The sequence below is a fragment of the Humulus lupulus genome, chromosome 9 (assembly GCF_963169125.1).
Source record: "Humulus lupulus chromosome 9, drHumLupu1.1, whole genome shotgun sequence".
Taxonomy (NCBI): Eukaryota; Viridiplantae; Streptophyta; class Magnoliopsida; order Rosales; family Cannabaceae; genus Humulus; species Humulus lupulus.
In genome coordinates, this window is record NC_084801.1 from 52,304,799 (window position 1) to 52,327,109 (window position 22,311).

The 22,311-nt window shown below is 32.9% G+C and overlaps 2 protein-coding genes across 2 annotated transcripts; one reads left to right on the forward strand and one right to left on the reverse strand.

The window, feature by feature from the left end:
- Positions 1-18,520: 18,520 nt before the first annotated feature.
- LOC133800593 (autophagy-related protein 8C-like) lies at positions 18,521-19,053 on the forward strand. Its single transcript, XM_062238592.1, has one exon. The coding sequence runs from the start codon at positions 18,657-18,659 to the stop codon at positions 19,014-19,016; it is 360 nt and encodes a 119-aa protein (XP_062094576.1). The 5' UTR covers positions 18,521-18,656; the 3' UTR covers positions 19,017-19,053.
- A 970-nt stretch (positions 19,054-20,023) lies between these two features.
- LOC133799712 (pyrophosphate--fructose 6-phosphate 1-phosphotransferase subunit beta-like) lies at positions 20,024-21,205 on the reverse strand. The gene is made up of 5 exons (XM_062237714.1): positions 21,185-21,205; positions 20,975-21,085; positions 20,711-20,782; positions 20,513-20,619; positions 20,024-20,252 (listed from the first exon to the last, which is right to left on the reverse strand). The coding sequence occupies exons 1-5, from the start codon at positions 21,203-21,205 to the stop codon at positions 20,039-20,041; spliced, it is 525 nt and encodes a 174-aa protein (XP_062093698.1). The 3' UTR covers positions 20,024-20,038.
- Between the last annotated feature and the right edge of the window lie 1,106 nt (positions 21,206-22,311).

Here is a 22,311-nt window from a genome sequence, read left to right on the forward strand (position 1 = left end):
CGCAAATATGTGTCAGACCCATCTCACGTCCTCAAGTACGATACGATAGCGCTCCAGAAAGACTTAAGTTACGAGGAACGACTGGTTAGCATCCTAGATAGAGGGATGAAGCAGTTACGGTCCAAGAGCTTTCCTATAGTCAAAGTCCTATGGAGCAATAGTTCTGAACGTGAGGCAACGTGGGAGTTAGAGGAGGACATGCAAGGCTGGTATCCGGAGTTATTTGATAAGTAAATTTCGAGGACGAAATTCTTTTTAGTAGGGGAGAATGGTAGAGTCCAAGAACTTTACTTAGCTAAGATAGATAATAGTATGATAGTATTTATAGCATTATCTTTGTTATTGTGGATTTTTGGTTCAGACCAGGAATTATTTGGACACTCATAGTAGTACTTATAAATTTTCTAAGTTTAATCTATAGTTTAAGAATATTAAGTTTAACCTAAGGTTTGATTAATGTGACTGATATTAAGGATTATATTTATTATACTATAAGGTTTAGATATCAACCAATAGGATTTTAAGCACATGTTATGAATGGTGATTAAGGATTAAGTATTTTTGAGGATTAAATTTAATAAGGAGTAAAGTTTGAATGTTATAGGGTCAGTCAGCAGCTTTGAATACGTTGAGGGCTTAGTCAAGGCTGTTTACTCCATTCAAACTTAGCTAAAAATGTGTAATTTCGTGTTTAAATATTCAGCGAGTGCCGATATATCGCAGCTATAGGGGGCGATATGTCGCAGCACGTAAATACGGAAAACACGAAACGATGCACGGTCGCCTCGGGCATACTTGCCCAGGCGATATATCGCCTACAGGGGGCGATATATCGCCTCCACCAGCATGTTTTCAAACACTTTTGAATTCTTTTCCTCTCAGCCATTCAAACTCCTTCCTAAGTCCAGCATCTTTTGAACGAGTCTTCAGCCTCTGCTGAACGATTATTCAAATGATTTTCACATAAAAAGCCATTATTTTTATTCAAGTAAAATCAAGATACTTTCATTCCCAAACTCTATAAATAGGACCTAGTACCCAGCCATTAATCACCTTTTACTCTAAGTTCAGAAGCTGCAAGTGCTAGAAGAGTGTGAGAGTTAAACACTTGGGTTTGGAAAATCATAAGCTTAAACATCATAAGCTTATCAAACACTTTGGGAAGTGAGGTTCTATAGTATTTCAGTTGAGGTGTAGATTGGTCTTTCAAGTCTTTGGGGTAACCAAAACTCTAGTTCCTTTCTGTATTATGTTATTTTCTTTCTCATAGTCTTCTACTCAATCTCTAACCTTAATCTTCATTTTGGTTAGGGAATCCAAGTTCTTAAGCACATAAGTTGTGGTAAGCATATTTCTCAATGGTTTAGTCTTCCTATTCATCTTCATTTCTTTTTCTTAAGACTCACTCTTTCTCATATGGTTTTAGGAGTGTTCCAAAAAGTCCCAACTCAGTCCACATATCCCGGTAACTTTGGTAAGGAAAATAGGCTAGAATCTATATGTTTATGTTTATGTTATCTTATGTGTTATGTTATGATATGTTATGAATGTGTTTGTTTGTAGGCTTGGGCTTATGCCCTATTTGACTAACAAGACCCCAAAAAGATTGTGGGCATATGCCTATTTAGCTGGTAGGACCCCACTAATCTCATGGGCATAAGCTTGTTTAGTCTATGGGACCCCAAGTAATAATGGCCATTATAATAAGTGTATTATGTGTTATGATATGTCTTTACGTTTATTATGAAATCTATGTTTGTGACTATGTGTTAGATTTTCCTTGTTGGGCATTAGGCTCATTCCTTTCTGTTTATGTGCAGGAAAATAAGCTTTAGAGGCGGTAAGATTCGTGACGCTTAGAGGATGTGTATCGGTGGTGAATGGAGTCAAGGGGCCGAGCGTTATTCGATTCGAGGATGTAGTCTTGTTTATGTTTTTTATTGTTTTAGATGTATTTTCCGCATTTTCTATGTAACTCTTTTTGCTTTAAGTTATTTTTTTGTTTTAAAGACAATGGGTACCCATATCCTACTTATTTTTATGAAAGTAACCTTTGTTTCTACAAGTTTATAATAAATTATGGTATTTTCGCAAATGTATGTTTTAGTAAGAATTTGTATGTATAGTTCGATAATGGTCCAAGAGTCTAGATTAGTGGGTCATTACATGCATGCAAATCATCATACCACACTAAATACATTACTACATTCCAAAAGAATGATTAACCACAAAAATTAAACATGCAACCCATATTTACCAATCATACACAAAGTTAACCAAAATCACAAGACTTTTACCCTTTGTTGTTTTAGGTTTTGGGTTTGTGTTCTCCTAAGCCTTGAGTCCCACCACTAGCTTCCAATACCTTCAAACTTTCTCCATAAACTACAAGGTCTGATTTTACCACAAGGAAAGGAGGAAATAATAGAGAGGGATTGACATCTCAAACCCTAAAGAAATTACCTCTTTTATGCTCAATGTTGCATGCATGCACTTAAATGGGCTTGCACAACTTGGGTTTGCTCTTTGAACCTCTAGACCTTAGAACCATGGACACGAGTGACTAAACTCAAAGAATAAATATTAGATGTAGGTGCCATAGCTTCGGCATGTAGAAGGAAAAGAAGAGAGGATGAAAGGTGTTTTCTTGAACTCAGTTTTGCATGTGTTGTTCACAAGCTTCAATGGAGTTTCTCCTTGAGAGAGAAAGAGGGAGAGAGAGAAAGAGATCAAGTGAGAGGGAGAGGGAGAGACTCTGATTTTTTTCAGAGTTGGAAAATGAAAAGAAAGGAGATGGAAGGAGTGTCTCAATTTTGGGAAGGAAAGAAGGAAGAGGAAGGGTCTTGTTGCTTGATTGGTTCTAGACTAACTAGGAGTAGGGTTTTTGGCTATTGCATGAATGAGTGACACCTCATGAGTTTCAATCCCCCCCCCCCATTGGCCGAAACCCTACAATCATTTATCTATTTATATATATATTAAAAATAATAAATTAATAAATAAAAAAATTGGTGTTCTACAATCAGTTTTGACCAAATAAGCCTCATTCTTAGCTATGAGGTCTCTCATCAAACTTTCTAGAGAACTAGATTGTGCACCTTGTTGTGGCCTTTGTTGTGGGGCTTATTGAGGATAGGCCATTAGATAAGTGGATCTAGGAGGCATATATGAAATTCTAGGACTAGACCCTGATTATTTGCCTATATAATTTATTGTAGGAATTTGAATGAGGGCCATTTCTATTCTAATTTCCCATATAATAAATAGTTGTAGGATTTGAAGGACAATTGTCAAAGGTATGGCCATCACCATAATGCACACAAGAACCATTCTCCAATTGACCCATTGGTGGCCCGTAGGCTACCCCATTGATTAATTCATTTTCATGTTCACAGTCTTGAGCATATCCTAGGTGGAGGAGACTTAAGCTGCCAAAGAAGTGAGTGCATCAACCTCATGAATACCAGCCACTTTTCTCCCTATAGTTGCTCTAGCAGCAGGCCACTGATAGTTATTGTTGGAGATCCTCTCAATAATTTCATATGCCTCATTATAAGATTTAGCAAGAAGAGCCCCAATTGTCGAAGCATCTACCACCATTCTAGTATGAGCGTTGAGCCCATTATAGAAAGTCTCTATCCGGATGAAATGAGGAATGCCATGACAAGGACATTTTTGCAACAACTCCTTACACTTTTACAAAAATGGTCATTTAGGTCTCTTTTCTAGGGCCATGAAGGCTTTTCACGTCTCCCAGGCATGGGTCATAAAATCTGGGGTCATGAAAAGTGCCCACTTTGCACAAATTTTAATAAAACGTTTTTTTATAATTAATTTTTTTTAATATTTGATTAAGTAAATTTAATAATTAATTTTAAATTAATCATAATTAGTTATAAATTATTAATATTATTAAATAATTAATAATTAACTAATATTAATTATTTATATAAAATAATAATAAATGTAAAATTTTTATTATTATTATTTTATAAATTGTGTTTGAAAATATTGAGTGTTGAATTTATAGAATGGAGAAATGTGAATTGTGTGGTTTGGAAACGATGTGGGACTCGGGTTGTATATTCAGATAGACATTTCATGTCCTGCATTGTGGGACATGAAATACTTTTCATTAGTGGGACATGAATGCTCTTCATTTTTTTTAACATTTCACGCCCCCCCCCCCCCCCCCCCCCCCACACACACACACTCTTTCATGTCCTACTAGGACATGAATATGAAACTATTCATGACCCTTAATGTAGGACATGAAATTCATGTCCTCTAACACTTTTCATGTCTACACCATTTGTGCAATACATAAAAAGGTGACTACAAAAGTGTATATAGTAGTAGTGTTAAACCGCTCCCATGCCTCATATAAAGATTCTTCATCAAGTTGGTGAAATGAAGTGATCTCATTGTGAAGTTTAACATTCTTATTGGGAGGAAAGTACTTCATCAAGAAGCGCTCAGCCAACTCTTGCCAAGTAGTCACAGAATCTGAGGGCAAAGAGTTCAACCACGTCTAGCTCTGTTTCTCAAGGAGTTCGAAAACAACTTTAATCGCAAGGCTACCTCTGTAACTTCCGGCAGCTTGAAAGAGTCACTCACCTCCATGAATAAGCGAAAGTGAAGGTGAGGATCTTCAGTGGCATCTCACTAAACTGGCTCATAGTTTAAAGAATCTAGAACATACCTCGCTTCCACTCAAGTTCTATTGCCTGAATCTCTGTTCTCATGATGCCTGGATTAAGATAATTGAAAAGGGGGATAGCGTATTATCTAAAGGTTTGTTGTCTGTAATTAGCCACAATCACTGCATTTGGAGCATTATTAGCAGCTGCTGCCCTAAAGTTGATACCTCTTGATCGACAACCTCTTGAGTCTCTTGCTCATAATCCTGTTAGGATTAATGCCCTAAATGCATGTAAAGACATTTTATTGAATTAAATAAAAAAACAATTTTATTATATTTGAATATTATGATTATTGTTTGAATTAAATATATAATCATATCAAGAAAATTCCTTATTCATTCATGAGAATATGATCTTGTATTAGTACGAGAGAATTAAAGATCATATATAATGAATAAAATAGTGAGTAACATATTAAAGTATGGAATCTTTAATGAATGGTTACTAGTGCGATTTACTAAGCATACAGAATGCAAGTGATCTAGATTCAAATTACTGATGTGGATAGACATCTTAGTAAATGTGTTGTATATAATAGAGATTATATATGACAGGACCAATAAAAAGATGATCATTTGTAGATCAGTCTAAATCCTGAGTATTCATGAACTCATGTGTGTGTTTATTGGATCTTTTGATTCAGTCATTAAGGTCTCTTAGTATAATGAGGCTAATGACTTTGTTTTGGAGATTCAATATCATGAATGGCTGGGAACATGAATTACAATAATGGAATCCATACTTTCCTAACAGATCGAATATTGGTTCCCTTAAGGTTATTTCTGGAACTAGATAGTTATTGAGATCAAATCTATAATTTGATTATAGATTAATTATTCGTTGGTGAGTTAATGATACTTAAGGATTAAGAGTTAATTAGAAGGGTAAAAAAGTAATTATGACCAGCTCTAATTAACGAACCAATAAATGGAGGACAAAACTGCATTTATTGATTATATCAATGGGCTACAAGAGAAAACTCTGTAAATATATTTCTATAGATACTTAGAGTGAAATTCCATATTTGTAGTGGAGTAATCACAGAATTAATAAATAAGATTTTTGGATTAAAGAATTTAATTAATAATCTGATTTATTGGAGCTTCGTATAATAGGCCCATGCTCCCTAGATCACCTCTGTCCTACACTATCAAGGGTAAGGATGTCAAAAGAAAGATTGTTACCGAGAAGGACTTAATTGCAAATGAATTAATTTTCTAGGGCAAGGAAATAATTATGCATAATTATGAATTAATTAATTAATTATTTAACTGTATAGTTTTTATTTTGAAAGACTATATGTTATAATTAATGTTAATCTTGTTTGGATTAATATATAGAAAGAGAATAATAAATATCTTATTTAGAATATGCTATTTATTTATTTCAAATTGATATTTTAAGATAAATTCAATTTTTAATTAACTGATATTTATGTTTGGATAAATATTGTCTTAAAAGTTGATTAAACATACAAATGAGAAAATTAGGGAAAACTCTAATATGTGGGGCGACACACTCATTCTGAAGTGAGTGTGGCGCCACACACATGAATTCCCCAATCCCTAGGATTTGAATTTCGAATTTCAAATTATTTGTTTAATGAGTTATTTAATTATTCTTTTTTAAATATTATTTAAATTAAATAATTAAATAGTTATAACAGATTAATTTTAATTTTAATTCTATTTTTAATAAAATAAAGATTAATTATCTTTATAAAAACTAATAGAGAGATACTTTCAGTAAGGATATGATTTTTTATGTGATTGAAAAATAGACGCTCTCTCTGAGACAGAAGCAATAGTTTTTCTAAACTTGAAAACTGTTCAATTCCTCTTCTCTTAATCCAACCTCTCTAGATCTCATGTGTTCAGTACATCTAGAGAGTCATAGATCGACCTTTTGAATCCTACATGCCCACACACATCCTTGTGTGTTTGAGGATTGTTCTGGAAGATCAAGGTGTGAGTTTTCCGAACTTGGATATGAAGATTGTTGATTTTATACAAAAAATTTATTGTTGGAGCATGGTATTCTATCCCAACTCACAGCACCAGGAATGCCACAGTAAAATGGGGTTTCTGAAAGAAGAAACATGAATTATATTTAGTTATATAGTAGTAGCTTGTGTTGTAGTAGTTTAGTTTTCATGGTTATTAATTCAAGCCGATAATTATTTGGAAACTCATAAAGATAGTTATGGATTATATAAGTTTAACCTATAGTTTACAAATATTAATTTTATCATAAGGTTTGATTATTGAAGCAGGTCCTAGAAATATTATTTATTATCACCTAAGGTTTAGATAGAATAATTAAGGATGTGACAAATGTCACATGTATGTTTATTAAGGATTTAAGAATTTTAGATGAATAAATTAATAAAGGATAAACCTAGGAAGTCTAGAACCTTCCATCAGTTGTTAGGATCTTGTATTACCCAGTCAAAGTGCTTTTAACAACTTCAAGTGTGCTGAAAGTGTGCAAAAACGTGTTTAAAATATTAGCATAAGCCGATATATCGCAGCTATAGGGGACGATATATCACCTATGATGATACAAAAAACACGTTGACTTCACAAGAATGAAACCACGGAGCCTCAAGAATATGGGGGAGGCAATATATCACCTATAGGGGCGATATATCGGCTCCACTTGCATATTTTAAATGTCCGTGAAATCCGAGCTAGAAACGACCCTCAACATCTTGGACTTGCACTTGAACGATTTTGACCGAGTTCTAGGCTTCAGTTGAACTGAAAATTCAATTTTTATTCATTATAAAGGGAGTTAGTTTTACTCCTTGAACTCTATAAATAGGACCCTTCACTCAGCCATTTGCATCATCTTTCAAACACTTCTCAAAGCCTCCAAGCTGCTAAAATTCACTATAGAAACAAACACTAGGGTATTGGGGTTAAAAGCTTTCAAATCTAAGCTTTTCTAATGTAGAGTCCCAGAATGTTTACTTAGTTAGTAGTAGTTTTAGTATTTTAGATTTCGTGGATTTTGGTTCAAACCGGGACTTAGTTGGAAACTCCTAGCAATAGTTATGGATTTTATAAGTTTAACCTATAGTTTAAAAATATTAATTATAACATAAGGTTTGATAAATATTCCTGGTCACAAATATGATATTTGTTATAACCTAAGGTTTAGATAGAGCCAATAGGAATATGACACTTGTCATAAACTTGATTATTAAGGAATTAAGTATTTTAATGATTAAATAAGGAAATATAAGCTTTAGTCTTCACCAGAAACTGTTAGGGTCGTAGTTTTACTCAGTCAAAGCAGTTATCCAACCTTAATTATACTGATAAAGTGCAATTACGTGTTTAAAATATTCATGTATGCTGATATATCGCAGCATTGGTGCCGATATATCGCCTGACGAAGAATACGGAAAACACGTTGACGTTGCACGATCATACAAACAGAAGCTCATGATTAGGGCAGAGCCGATATATCGCCACATAAGGGAGATATATTGCCCTAAGTAGTTTTTTTTTTAATGTTAAAATCAAGCCTTGACTCCTTAGACCTACTTCTGAACATTTTGACCGAGAATTCAGGCTCTAATTGACGAATATTCAATTATTTTCAATTTTATTCATTATTTTTATTCAAAGCCAAAAAGAAGATATTCATTCCTAGAACACTATAAATAGGACCTAGTACCCAGCCCTTCCACTCACTCTTCAGCTGTGATCAGACTCCAAGGTGCTAGTACTACCATAGAGTGATAAACACTTGGGTTGGGAAAAAGCTTTGCCATTCTTAAGCTTTATAAAATACTTCGGAAGTGAGGTTTAGTGTATTTTGGTATTGGATTTAGACCAATCAATAAGGTCAACAAAGGTACTCTTATTCTTTAAGTTCAATCCTTTAAAACTCTTTAGTTTTCTTTAGTCCTTTTATTCAAATCCTAACTTTTGATATTGGTTTTTTACTAGGCTCTTGAAACTTAAAGATCTTCCTTGGTAAGTTTTGTTTTGAAGGTGTAGTTTCCACATTTATTCTTTACTCTTTAAAAATACTCACTGTTTTTATTGCTGGTTTTAGGAGTGTTCTAAGTCCCGCATTTGTTCTCAATTATTCCGGTTTTGGTAAGGAAAATAGGATAGTTTTTATATGCTTGTATGTTATGATTATGCTATAATATGTTATGTTATGATATGTTATAGTATATATGTTTTGGGGCTTATAGCTGCTTAAATAGCAAACCCCAACACTTTTATGTTCTTGGGGCTTATAGTTGCATAGTTAGCAAACACTACAAGAAAAAACAGTATTCATAACACTTAAAAACTGCTAACCGGGATTATTGATAACACTTCTGAAAATGCTAACATAGCCCCTGTTATTAAAAGTCCAGTCTTTTCTATAACAGTTTTTGAATGTTATGTTCGGTGTTATCTTAAACTATTCAATAACACATTTTTAGGTGCTATAATATTCAAATAATAACATTGAGATAGAGTTTTGGTTATAAATTTGAAGTTTAATCTTGTACTTTTTTCATAACACTTTTCAACTGTTACATTTGATTATTTTGATAACATTTTTAGTTTGTTATATTATATAAACAATAACAATTTTTTACGCTTATAATATGTTTTTAAATCATAACATATAGTAATAAAATTTTAAATTTTATTTTGATAGTATACTTATATGGTTTTTTTTTAATTAAAATATTTTCATTATTGTATTTTGATAAAAAAAAATTCAAAATTAATCATAAAATGTAATTCTCAATAGATTGATAAACCATAAGTATTACCTTAAACAATAACTAATTCAAACCATGAATGTGTCTACTTCATGATAACTTAGTTCTAACTTAAGTTGGAAAGCATAACATAATAAAGTTTTATAATCTTGAACAATTTTTACTTCAAAAATGAAAAATAGAAACATTACAAGATACACAAAAGTAAACCATGCGTGAAACTTGCTCCATCCTTCAATTCATCATCCTTTGTGCACTTGCTCCATATCTCTCTTCAACAACCTTATCCATTTCCAAATTTAGTCTAAAGCTCTTCCTCTTTTCATTGAGGAGTTTAACTAATTTTCCTGTAGGTATGTGTTTTGGCCTCTTTCCTTTTGTAGATGGAGGTGACATATCTTGTACTTGACAAACTCTTTGACTAGTTTCTGATCAACCGTTTCTATAATTAGTACGAATTTTGATGAGTTACAAAAATCATATATAACAACATATTATCAATTATCACAAAAAAAATCTTATAATAAAAGTCAGAAAGAAAGAAATAAACAGTCATTCTTGTCATCAAAGAAATAAAAATTCAAAGTGTCATACTAATAGTAAAAGAGCGGATAAGCATCTCTTAGTCCATTTTTGCCACTTTTATCCTCATATTATTTTATATTTACTTTTTCCACTCCATAAAAATGTAGAATTTTTACATTACATACGATTGTTTTAGTAGCCACTGCCAGCAAAAAATAAATAAATAAAAGACATATGTTGACTAAGAGAATATTCTTAGTGCCAGCACTTAGTCTACTTAGTGACTAAGAGAATATATATATGTGAGGTAGCTTTACATATCCTATGTACTTCTTTGTAGAATTTTTGGTTCCTATAAGTGTATATCTGACAAGTATAGAATGCCAAATTGCTATACTCCTCTTGAAGAGTTTCTTTATACTTTTGGAGGACCCTGGCATTTCTCAGTTTCTTTAGTGTAATGGTTTGATTTGAACCCATAAGTAGATCACTAGTATTACATCACAATAACTGTCATAGAAAACTCTTGCTTGGAGAACCTAGAAGCAACATGATTCTTCACTGTACAATATTTGCATATTCAGGTGAGGGTTAAGATAGAAATAGAAGAAAGACTTGGATTTTGGGACGATTGTGAAATTGAGGAAGTACTTTTAAAGGACAACTTTAAATTCTAAGATTTTAGCTGTTTACTTTCTACATGAATGGAACTCACTATGTTTATTGGAAAGGATCATTCTGCTCTGTCTCAGAGCTGCTGTTTTGCACAAAACCAGCAATGAGACAGTCAATCATTTATTTATTCATTGCCTTTTTCTGAAATATTGTGGATAAATGTAAAACTATTTATAGTTGGAGGCTTTTTGGATTACTTTACAGTACTCTGTAAATTTGTTAAGTTTCAATTTTTAGGAGTGGATAACGAAAATAGAAAGTAGCTGTGGGATTCTGCTGTGATGGCTATTTGTTGGTTATTGTGCTTAGAAAGGGACAAGATAAATTTTTTAATATTGAAAAAGAGATTGATATTATTTGGGCTAAAGTAGGCATCTTAGTGATTTGTTTAAAAAGAATTCAGGAATTGTATTTTTGGTTTTTCAAGAGATTGAGCATTTTTTGTTATTTGGATTTCAGTGGACTTTTCATCTCCTTTATATTTTGTCTTTGACAATAGTAGGGTCTAGTTCTTATTAAACAAAATAAAATAATGTATAAATAATATGTTTTCTAAAGTCTATGGTTTAGGTCATTTCATTTTGTCAAACTTTCTGATTATGTTCATTGTGTTTCTCTCACACATAGATTATGATGAGAAGGTTGAAGATGTTGTTGATTATGAAGACTTTGATGAGCAATATGAAGGACCAGAGGTTCAAGCGGCCACTGAGGAGGACTATCTTTTGCCCAAAAAGGCATACATTTCTAATTCATTGGCTACTTTGAAGCCTACTGCATCTGTATTTGACGATGAAAATTATGATGAAGAAATTGAAGAGGAACAAGAGGTGGTTGATAATGATTCAAAGGTTCAGAACACTCTTTTGGGTAGGCTTGGTTAAGACTTTTATTTTGGCAACTTTTCTGTTAACTATTCAATATTTTATAGAAGCGTATCATTTCTTTATTTGGTTGCTATCAAGCATGTATAATTTTGTTTTGTTTTTGAGTGTTTGTTTTCATACACATTCCAGCTTAAACTGTTTTCAAATCACTGCACTTTTTAGGCCTTCTTGCTTTGTAACGTAATTATTTTTTTGCACCCTGAAAGTTTGGAACAGACATGATTTTGGTTTAAAAAAATAGAAACATGCCTGGATACTATAAATTGCAGCTTATAAGAAAGGCAAAAACTATGTTTGGGAGCCTTCCAGAAATAAGAAAACCAAAACTCCATTGCTATGGATAGAAGATATTGTTTTCAACTTCCTGAAAGATAGAGAGAAACAGTAATAAATGTTATATCAAACACCTTTAGGAATGTGCTATAAATGTAAAGTATTTGTATTTGTGGGTACATGTTTTCAACACAAAGTCCATATATGCATGTATCCAGCAATATGTATTTGAGGAATGAACATGCCTACCTAGGACACAAACACAACATTTATTGATCAACAAAATAGTTGTAGAATGAGGGAGATCATACATTGCTTTTACGAAAAAATAGAGAAGAATATGTACCAGCAGTTTAAGCTTGAGGGCTTTGGCAGTTTTGATGTCTACTACTAATTGGTCAACTAATTCTTGCAAGTTTAGGTGTTTGTGTTGAGAACTGATCTAGAATTTTTCGCTGAATTAAATTCAATCGTTTTTGTTGATTTATGGTACTATTCTTTTTTCTGTTATTTGGCTGCTATGATGTTGAGTTTATGCTGTTAGGTATTTATTAAGATTTATTTTTTATTATAAGAAACCAGATTGTATTACAAAGAGATGATGGGAAATCATCCGTATTACAGTCTAGCCACTGCCAGCAAAAACTAAGTAAATAAATAAAAGACATATGTTTTCAAGAGTTCTTCGCTAAAAATACACAAATAAGAAACAACCAATTAATATGCTGAAGTATAAACTGAAATTTCCATTGATTACAACTTTAAATGTCAAGGGCAACATCTTCTACAATTTACAAAAAACACAACAATAATCAAACTAATATACCCTCACAATCATCTCTAACATATTGTTCATCTTCCATTACATTATATAACCTAGATTCAGTAACTTCAGACATTATAGGCATGAATTCTTGCTCATCATAATTTTCCATGTCATAAAAACCTCTAGGGGGTGCCCTAATCACTTCAGACATTATAGGCATGAATTCTTGTTCTCTTTTTTCTAATAAATTAACAATTGTTCTTTAATTAAACACAAAAGGCACTAGCTGCTAGAACAGACAAAAAACAAATTCCTAATTTTATGTGTGAACGGGATGACTAGAGCTAGCTAGCTAGCTTGATCTGTGTATATTCATACAACGATATTGTACTAAAACAATTTTATATATCATCTTCTCCCATACATACATGCTTTAATATTCTCTTTATTAATATATCACCAAATATTTTTTTTTTGTTCTGTTGTCAATTGATTATATGCTAAAACCTTGAATTAGTGCAGCTATGATGGTATACATTTCTATATTGGAGCAACAAGCAAAGTATGTGGATGCTTTGGAAATTCTCACTGGGAATTTAGGATCTCTGTTAATGATTGAAGTTGATAAACTACGTATACAGGTACTTTAGAAGATTTATTTGCACTGTTTGATGTTTTTGGCTTGTCACCTACTCATGAACTCGTGAATATTGGTTATTACATTACATCTTATGAAGCATATTACATTAAATCTTTCATGTTTACAGAGGTTTAAGAAAATGGATAATTAATATAGGGTAATAATATTGATCCTCTAATCTTTTATAGGTGTATACAAAAGGGATACTAATCTTTTGAAGTTTATTAGATATACATCAAATAACTAACAGAAAATCAGAAAACATTCCAGCCATATTGATTAATCAACCATCAATCATTATCAATTCAAAATATTCAAACAACACACAAGTTTCCTTCCTTATCTCTCCGCAGCACACAAATTTCTCAGAACCTACTTCACTAATACACACAAGTTCTCAACCTTCCGTTATCACCGCAGCACACAATAATAATAATCTCAGAACCTACTTCACTATGGATGAATATCTAAGATATTCAAACTCCTCTAACATTTGCAAAGTATTTTAACAAAAATAAAAGAAAACATACCTCTTGCAAACTGCTGCAAATAAAGTTCCCTCCAATTTGAAATCCAATGAAGCCACTAAAATGAAAGCAAAATTACATACCAATTAATAAACTATCAACATCATTCGACCTTTAATTAGGAGTCATCATTAAAAAAAATTACAACTCTTACAACCAAGAAACTATCCAAACCCACTATAGAGTCCTTGGAAACTAGAGCTCACAAAATAAAAAGAACAACAAAAATCTTAAATACAACGACAAGAGGCAGCAAAAGAAGCAGAAAAACTAATAGCAAAGGCCAACAATAATGCAACAGTTTGAAATAAAACCAACAATAAAAAGAAAAGCAGACATAACACACATAGAAAGAACAAAAAACCAAAAACAGTTTGTATTCCAATTTAAAAGGATGAAAAAAATCAGATTTATTATCAATACAAATAAGGGAAATGATAAATCCATGAAAGTTTGTTCTATCTTGAGCATTTTCTCTACAATAATGAATACCTTGAAAGTGAAAAAATAGCCAAATGAATCAAACCTAGCTGAGATGAAAATATGAGATCCCTTTATAAATGCCTCAGTTCCCCAAAAGGTAACAAAAATAAAAATAGGGTCAAGAAAACATACAAGGACCCACATTCCCCAAAAGCTATTACAGCCAATGAAGAAGAGTGATATTGGTTCATTATCAATGGTTCAATGGAAATAGATATTAAAAATGATAGGTTCATATACAGTTGCTTTACCACCATGGACTGTTTTGACTCTTGAGACCAATTTTATTCCCATATAAGCCTTTCAATGAATACTAATAATAGCCAAGTAGAAAAGAAAATGCAGAGAACACCTCTTTGATTAAACAGACCAACAATCAAATTCAACAAGAGTGGGATGGAGTGAAGAAAAGAGAAGCCCTTAGATGGTTTAGCAGCAAAAACTCATATAAAAACAAATGTAGGTTGCTTTATTTATTATCACCTATTAGAACAGTTCATGTATATGCATAGCTAAGAAAATAAATTATATATTATCTTAATCAATAAAGAAAATCAGTAGAACAAGAAACCTTATGACTACAATTAAAACGTAACTGAACATGTTATATATGCAACAATTATATACAATCACTATTGTAAACATCAATCATAACTCAGACAATTACAGCTGAAGTCTTCAACCTTAAAAGAAATAATCTCAAGACATTGCATCAACTTATAAAAAAGAAAATGCTAACATTACTTGTACACGTATATTCCATAAAAAAATTAAAAAGAAAGGCACAGGGGACAAGAATAAACCACCACCCCACAAGAGAACCCTATTGGCATCCTCCAACTAATTACTACGAACCAATTCCTCTGCCACAACTAAGTAAGCATAAATCATACTAAAGCCCCACCAATATTAGTTTTCAAATTCTCTTATAACATAAAATATAGTTTTCAATACATTTAAGTTATTTACCATATCAATCTATGCAAATAATAAGATTTTTGAACAATTTTAAATCTAACACGCATCTTTAAATAAAACTCACTTGCTAGAATACTGCTAAGACTCTTCTCAACTGCTTTTCCAAGAATATCATTGTTTGCATAATCCATTTCCACTCTTTTCATCTCCCAAAATCTATTTTAAAATAATAAGAAAAAAGAAATCATTCCTTTTAAATTGAACTGATCTAAAAGCATGTTGCTTCATGCATTTTAATTTCTCATTAAGACCTGGCTAAAAACAATCAATACAAAATATTATATAACCACTATGTCAAAAAGTAATCAGTTGAATATTTATATTAGATGAAATTAACGCATAAATGATCAACTCTTAATAATGGACCCATTCTAAAGATACTTTCATCTTTTACCAAAACATTGTCGGAATCACAAATTGTTAAGTGCTTATAGTAACTCTTAAAAAACCATATTAATTATCAAAAGTATCAAAGAAAGAAGCCTAAATAATATAAATTTGCATATAGATATAGACCTATTCTGTAAAATTATTACTAGGCAGCCACATAAACGCTTAATGGATTCCTTCCATCCTTGTTATTAATATAAATTAAACTATAAAATAAAGTTGCTAAATACCTACTCATCTCTCTTAGTTCAAAAACAACTTCAGAATAGAGGAAAAGCTGGAAGGAATAAAAGAACTCAAGAAAATAAAAGGTCAAGCAAGAAACTAGAATACACTGAAGCCATATATTATATTAACTCAATGACTAAGAAACAAAAGAAAAAACTGAGTTGAGTACATTCCATGTTGAGTAATTGGAGATAAGCACTTGGTCATTATCAAATGAGAATGGCAAGTTTCAATAATTTCATAATTTGCTTGCATATGGAAGCAAATTTTCAATTATCAAATGGCCAAAATCTCACAATCCAATTTGGTTGTATCCTCAATTAGACAAGTGCCAATGATCTCCATTTCATCATTACAAAAAAAATACATAAAGGTAGTGTGCAAAAAATAGTATTTCAGGTAAAAAGATAACTAATAAAATAGAAGAACAAATTTACTAAATATAAAAATGAAAGGATGAAGCAGAGTACACACCTCTGTTTCTTTCTGAAGAGACATGAAAGAAGTGACAAGACTGTTTAGTTAACTGTTTTAGCAGTTAAGCCAAGACTGTTTAGTTGTTAATATATTTTCTTGACAGTTGATACAGTTTCTTGATAGTTATTACTGTTCTATCCAAGTTCAACACTCAATAGATTCCAATCAATGCTCTTATGGTCTTTCACTGTATTAGGCAACAAAGTTTCAATTCCCACTTCATCCAAGCATTTTGTCATCAAAGGGAATCCACAAAGTCTTTTATTTTTATTTTTTTTGATCAAGAAGAAATAATACTTCATTGAACAAACAAGCATATACACAAAGGCAAACTGCCCAAACAGAACCAATACAATCCAATCAAGAACCCACCCTCACATTACATACATTTGAAGCTTTCTTAAGAAAAGCTTCAGATGAGGGACATCTTTCCTGCTATGAACCATATACAATCTATATTTAACTAAAGTAATAATCTCTTTGGCTATACAATAAGCTGACAGTGAAAACCCATAAAAAATGCATCTATTCCTATTCCTCCAAATATTATAAACCACTGCAGCAAGAATCATATTCAGAGTTAAACTGAAGCTGTCATTTTTCCCAGCACTAAGTCTAACTGTCCAATCCGAGAACTTAGTGGCCCAAGCAGGAAACCCAATTTTCTTTGTTTTACTTAGTTCTTTTCCTTAGACATGTGACTTTTAAGTTGAGATATGAAATATTTGATAAATTTTGAGGAGTCTGTTGAGTCTAGTTTTTGTCATGTTTAGGTGATGTTTTAAGTAGCCTTTTATCTTATTTTTCTTTCATTTAGTGCGGTTTTATGCTTTGTTTGGTTGTATTTGTTAATATCAGGAAGAATCGAGTACTTGGAGGAAAATGTCAAAGAAAGGGAAGAAATAACCAAGTTTTTCAACATATTTTGAGAAAGGATGGATCTTAACATGATTTGGAAGTGTTGGTGAATTTTTGGGATGAAAACTTGAAAAATTGAGAAATCCCTTAAGAGCCACGGCATGAGCAAAGTAGAGTCGCGGCTAAGTGGTGAAACAGAACCACTGTTTTGGAAGGGAAACACGAGCCGCGGCATGGCTAGAGAGGGCTGCGGCATGGATAGGCCTCAACCCAGAAATCTTACACACGGGTCGCGGCATGGCTGACAAGGGTCGCGACATGGAGAGAACAAAATGCCCAGAATTTTAGACATGGGCCGCGGAATGGTGGATGTAATGCCGCGGCCCGCCTCTTTTAAAAATTGAATCCTAGGTTTTTATAAGGCGAACAAGGGAGAAGAAATGGGACGTACGGACTGGGGGAGAAGTTCTTGCTTGAAGGCTGAAGGCTTGGAGTATTTTTATCTACATGTTTTTCTTCTACTTTTTGATGTTATCTTTAATTTTCGTTGTGAATAGCATTATGATTATGAACTAATTTTCTGTTAAAGATGTTTAATTGAATCACTTGAATCCCTATTATGAACTAATGCAATTTCAATTCTCTTCTTCTTCAATCTTCTTCAATTCCATATAACCTGTTCTTATAGACTGATTATTGATTGGCCATCTATAGTCAGATATATATGTTTTTATGTCATAATCTGAGAAGTGAGATTTGAATCTGCTGTGGTTATATTGGACATAATTCTAATTTGGAACGAAAGTATCTGAATTGATTGTGTAACTGTTTATTAAGTTGTCAAGATTAATGCTACCTTTGTGGTTCAATTTACCATAGAAATATAGGAAATTGTCACCTAGGTTGAGTTTATATTTCATAGTATGATTATAGGCTGCTTTATCAACATGTTAATTGAATTAGGCAAAAAGAAGAAGAACTCATACTTTGCATTAGGGAATAATAGGGAGGATAGTTGATGAGATTAAATATCCTAATTGTTTCTTCAGTGGTTAAATTAAGAGTTTTACTATTAGTTGTTATTCCATTTAATTTTTAATTATTGTTTCTGAACTTTACAGTTTCTTTTGCCGTGTTTACAAAAATCAAGAATTTTAATTTATCAAATAGAAAGAGAAATTAATTGATTGGTAATTGATAATTCAGTCCTTGAGGATGATACTTGGTTTCTTTACCATTTTATTACAAATTGCGACTGTGTGCACTTGCATAGCAAAAATATCGCAAGAGAGTCCTCTCTATCAATTGGGCTTTAAGTTTCTTTATTAATGGTTAAGTTTTCAATACTTATACAGACAAATATACTCGAAAAGCTGCTACTGCGAGAGCGAGACTGTTTCTCTCTCATTTCATCCTCTCAATCCCTAGATTCTATGTTTTAGTGTCACTGCTAGAATTCTGAATTGGGAACGGGAGAGATCCAGTAAGAGAGAGAATTTAATATCGCCATGGCCAAAAGTTCCTTCAAGCTGGAGCACCACCTTGAGAGAAGGCAGGTTGAAGCTGATCATATCAGGGAAAAATATCCAAACAGAATTCCGGTTATTGTCGAGAAGGCAGAGAGAAGTGACATACCAGACATTGGCAAGAAGAAGTATTTGGTTCTGGCTGACTTGAATGTTGGGCAGTTTGTTTATGTGGTTCGAAAGAGAATAAAGCTCAGTGCTGAGAAGGCCATATTTATATTTGTAAAAAACATTTTGCCACCTACTGCTGCCATGATGTCTGCTATTTATGAGGAAAACAAGGATGAAGATGGTTTTCTTTACATGACTTATAGCGGGGAGAACACATTTGGATTGTTCTGAGGGAAATCAATATGGAAAATTTGAAATGTGTAAATAAGGACTCGAAAAAGCAAGATGGAAAAATGTACATATTATCTGTTTTAGCTCATGTTTATTTTCACCTTGCTGTGGGGATTGTGTTTCTTATGGTTCTCAACTGTTAATAACAGTTGTGTCTAGATTTCAAAAAAAAGTTTTCAATACTTATACTTACTTAAGGTGGTGTCTTTGGTGTTATACTTATATGAACTCCTTATTTCATGATTTTTACTGAGTTAGGATAGAGACTGTATTTAGAATATTATTCTTGTTAATTATCTATATTGATAAAGACTAGATATAATATTTACTAGTAGAGTCTAGATATTGTTTTTCTAAGTTTATAAATGGTGGTATATACATATTGTTATTATTATAATTATTATATTTTTATTGAGAAATTTGTTAGCCCACACTCTTCCATTTGGTAGATTGAGATGTTGGAGAGATTGACATTATATCCACTGGAATTTTATATTGAATTTAAAAATGAATAAATAAATTTTAGGTGATTGTATATTAAATAAAAAAAGCTATTCGAGTTCAAATGACTCGATCACTATATCTTTTTTATCTCTTGACTTATAATCTTCATAGTTGTTTCTCTTGAACATTGAACATAACAATATCTTATAATCTTCATAACAATATCTTATAATCTTCATAGTTGTTTCTCTTGACTTAAAATATTGTAAAATTGCATATCAATCTAGTTTCTATCAAAGATGGGTTTTTTTATCAAATCAACTACAGATATGAAAAAGAAAAGGATAGGAGCAAAAGTAAGCAAATCAACAACAACATTCAACCAACAATTTGTATTATCAGGGATGAGAGAAACGAACCCGAGACAGTGGGCGTGAGGCAGAGATAGATCTCTGCAAGGCGTGACTTCGTGAGGCGTGACTTCTTGAGGCAGAGAAAGAACTCGTGAGGCAGAGAAGCTCCACTCTGGAGCGTGACTTCGTGAGGCGGAGAAAGAGCTCCACTCTGGAGCGTATCTGCTAAAAAATAAAGATTGCTGCTCCAAAATTTCCTACACGATATATGGAAAGGACCACAAAGAAATTTAAGGGTTCAAGTAATAAAAAATTTCTTTTAGTTGCAGTCACCTTGCAAGCAGTATCAAACCCAAAACTTATTGGGACTTCTTTGCATTTCAAGTCACCATCAATGGTTTTTGGACACCCAATCACCTGAGTTTTCAAATTCTTTCCCCTGGTTGAATAAAAGAAAAAAAACCAAACTGTGTTAAATAAACCAACGAAACAGCGTTAAAGGCAAGACTCCTGTAACCCTGTCGAGCTGTTAGATAAAGAATCCCTAAATTCTATTTGGATGGGTCCCATACACTGATACGAGCACCTAAAAAATAGATGGATCCATGGATTACATGAATGACATATGAAGACAAATACAGGCAACAGTTCCATCTGCCAAGCAAGATTTTTCTAGAAAGAAAAAAATTAGTTATATACCTGAAATTCTCAGCAAGGAGGCAGGCATTTGTGTTCGAGTCATCCCCACCAATAACAAGAAGTCCATCCAAATCAAGCTTCGCGGCAGTATCTGCAGCTTGTTGAAACTAAAAGGAAAATCAATTTAAACAATTTATTATGAACTTAATGTGTCAATAAAAGTTAACATGAAACTGTGAAGAAAGAAAAAAAAGTCACCTGCTCTGGAGTTTCAATCTTATCTCTTCCACTACATATCATATCAAAACCACCCTGATAAAAGAAAATTTTCTCCAATCAAATACAATATCTTGGTTAAAATGTCAGCAACCGCATGTATGGATTTTGTATAAATCACTAGAATAGAATGGATGCGCTATATATTCTGAGCAAATTAGAACACTCAGAAGCAGCTATCTTTACACATGATCATGGACCTCCACTGCATAAATGAAAAAACCAAACCATAGTCCAAACTCTCACCTGGTTTCTGTATGGGTAAATATATTCTGGTGTAAGTTCCACATACTTGCCCTTCATGATTCCAGCTGGACCTCCCCTGAAACCGTACAATATGGTGCCTTTAGCACGCTCCTACAAGTAATCTACCAGGAAGCATAGAATGAATGAACTCAACCATACTGGACACTATTAACTACAAGAAACCGAATTATGATAACAAAAAATTCTCACCAAAAATTCCAGAAATGACATTGTGCCCTCCAGGTGCCTGGCCTCCCGACAAAACGACACCAATTTTCAACTTTTTCTGCGAATCGTTAGAGTCAGAATCGCTCGGCACCACCAAGGCAGATGGCTGGCCGAAAAGTTGACTTCATGAGGCAGAGATGAGTTGAGAAGACTTCGTGAGGCAGAGAGACGAGACGAGAGAGAGACTTCGTGAGGCGGAGAGGGCGGAGAGACGAGACGAGAGTGAGACTTCGTGAGGCGGAGAGGGCGGAGAGACGAGACAAGAGTGAGAGATGGAGGCTGAGAGAAATCTTTCGGGTAACTTAGATTTAGGGAATTTGGCAGATGAGACTAAAAAAAAATATTTCATTTTGGCGCCTGAGGTTTATTCATATGGCGCCAAAATATGTTCCGTGTGTTTTTAATCCCCCACCAATAATAACACTTCTAAATATATGCTATTCTTTAATGTAATATATACTAAAAATTGTTGTAGTGAAACCTCATTGTATTTTGAGTCTTATAGTTGCTTAGCTAGCAAACCCCAATATTCACCATGTACATGGGTTATAGTTGAGATATATGTTTTATAGTGTATGTTTTGTTATGATCATATGATTACGTTTCATGTTATATATACGTTGGTATATTTTCCTTGCTGGGCATTAGGCTCATTCCTTTTTCTTTTTAGTGTGACGCAGGAAAATAGATACAAAGGCGGAAGGATTCTTGAAAGCTTGGTGTGTGTGTTTGTTGAGGAAAATGGAGTGGATGGGCTGCGTGTCAATTCGAGGACGACGTTATTTTCTTTAGTCTCTTAAAATTACGATTTTTGTGTATTTTTCCGCGTTTAGCTTTGTAAACAGTTTCATTTAAAGTTATGCTTTATTTTTAAAACAATGAGCTCATTTATGTATTACAAATATTATTTTACAGTTTTCAATAAAGTTATGAATGTTTCTCATGTATGTTCTCTTCAAGGTAGTAGTTATGTCTAGTAGGGTTAATGATCTAAGTTTTAGAAATAGTTGGCTTATTACAGTATGTATCAGAGCTAGGTTCATTTACATGAAATTCTCCTTGATACACATGCTCAAGCTCCGAATCTAACTGCCAATGTAAGTATTTAT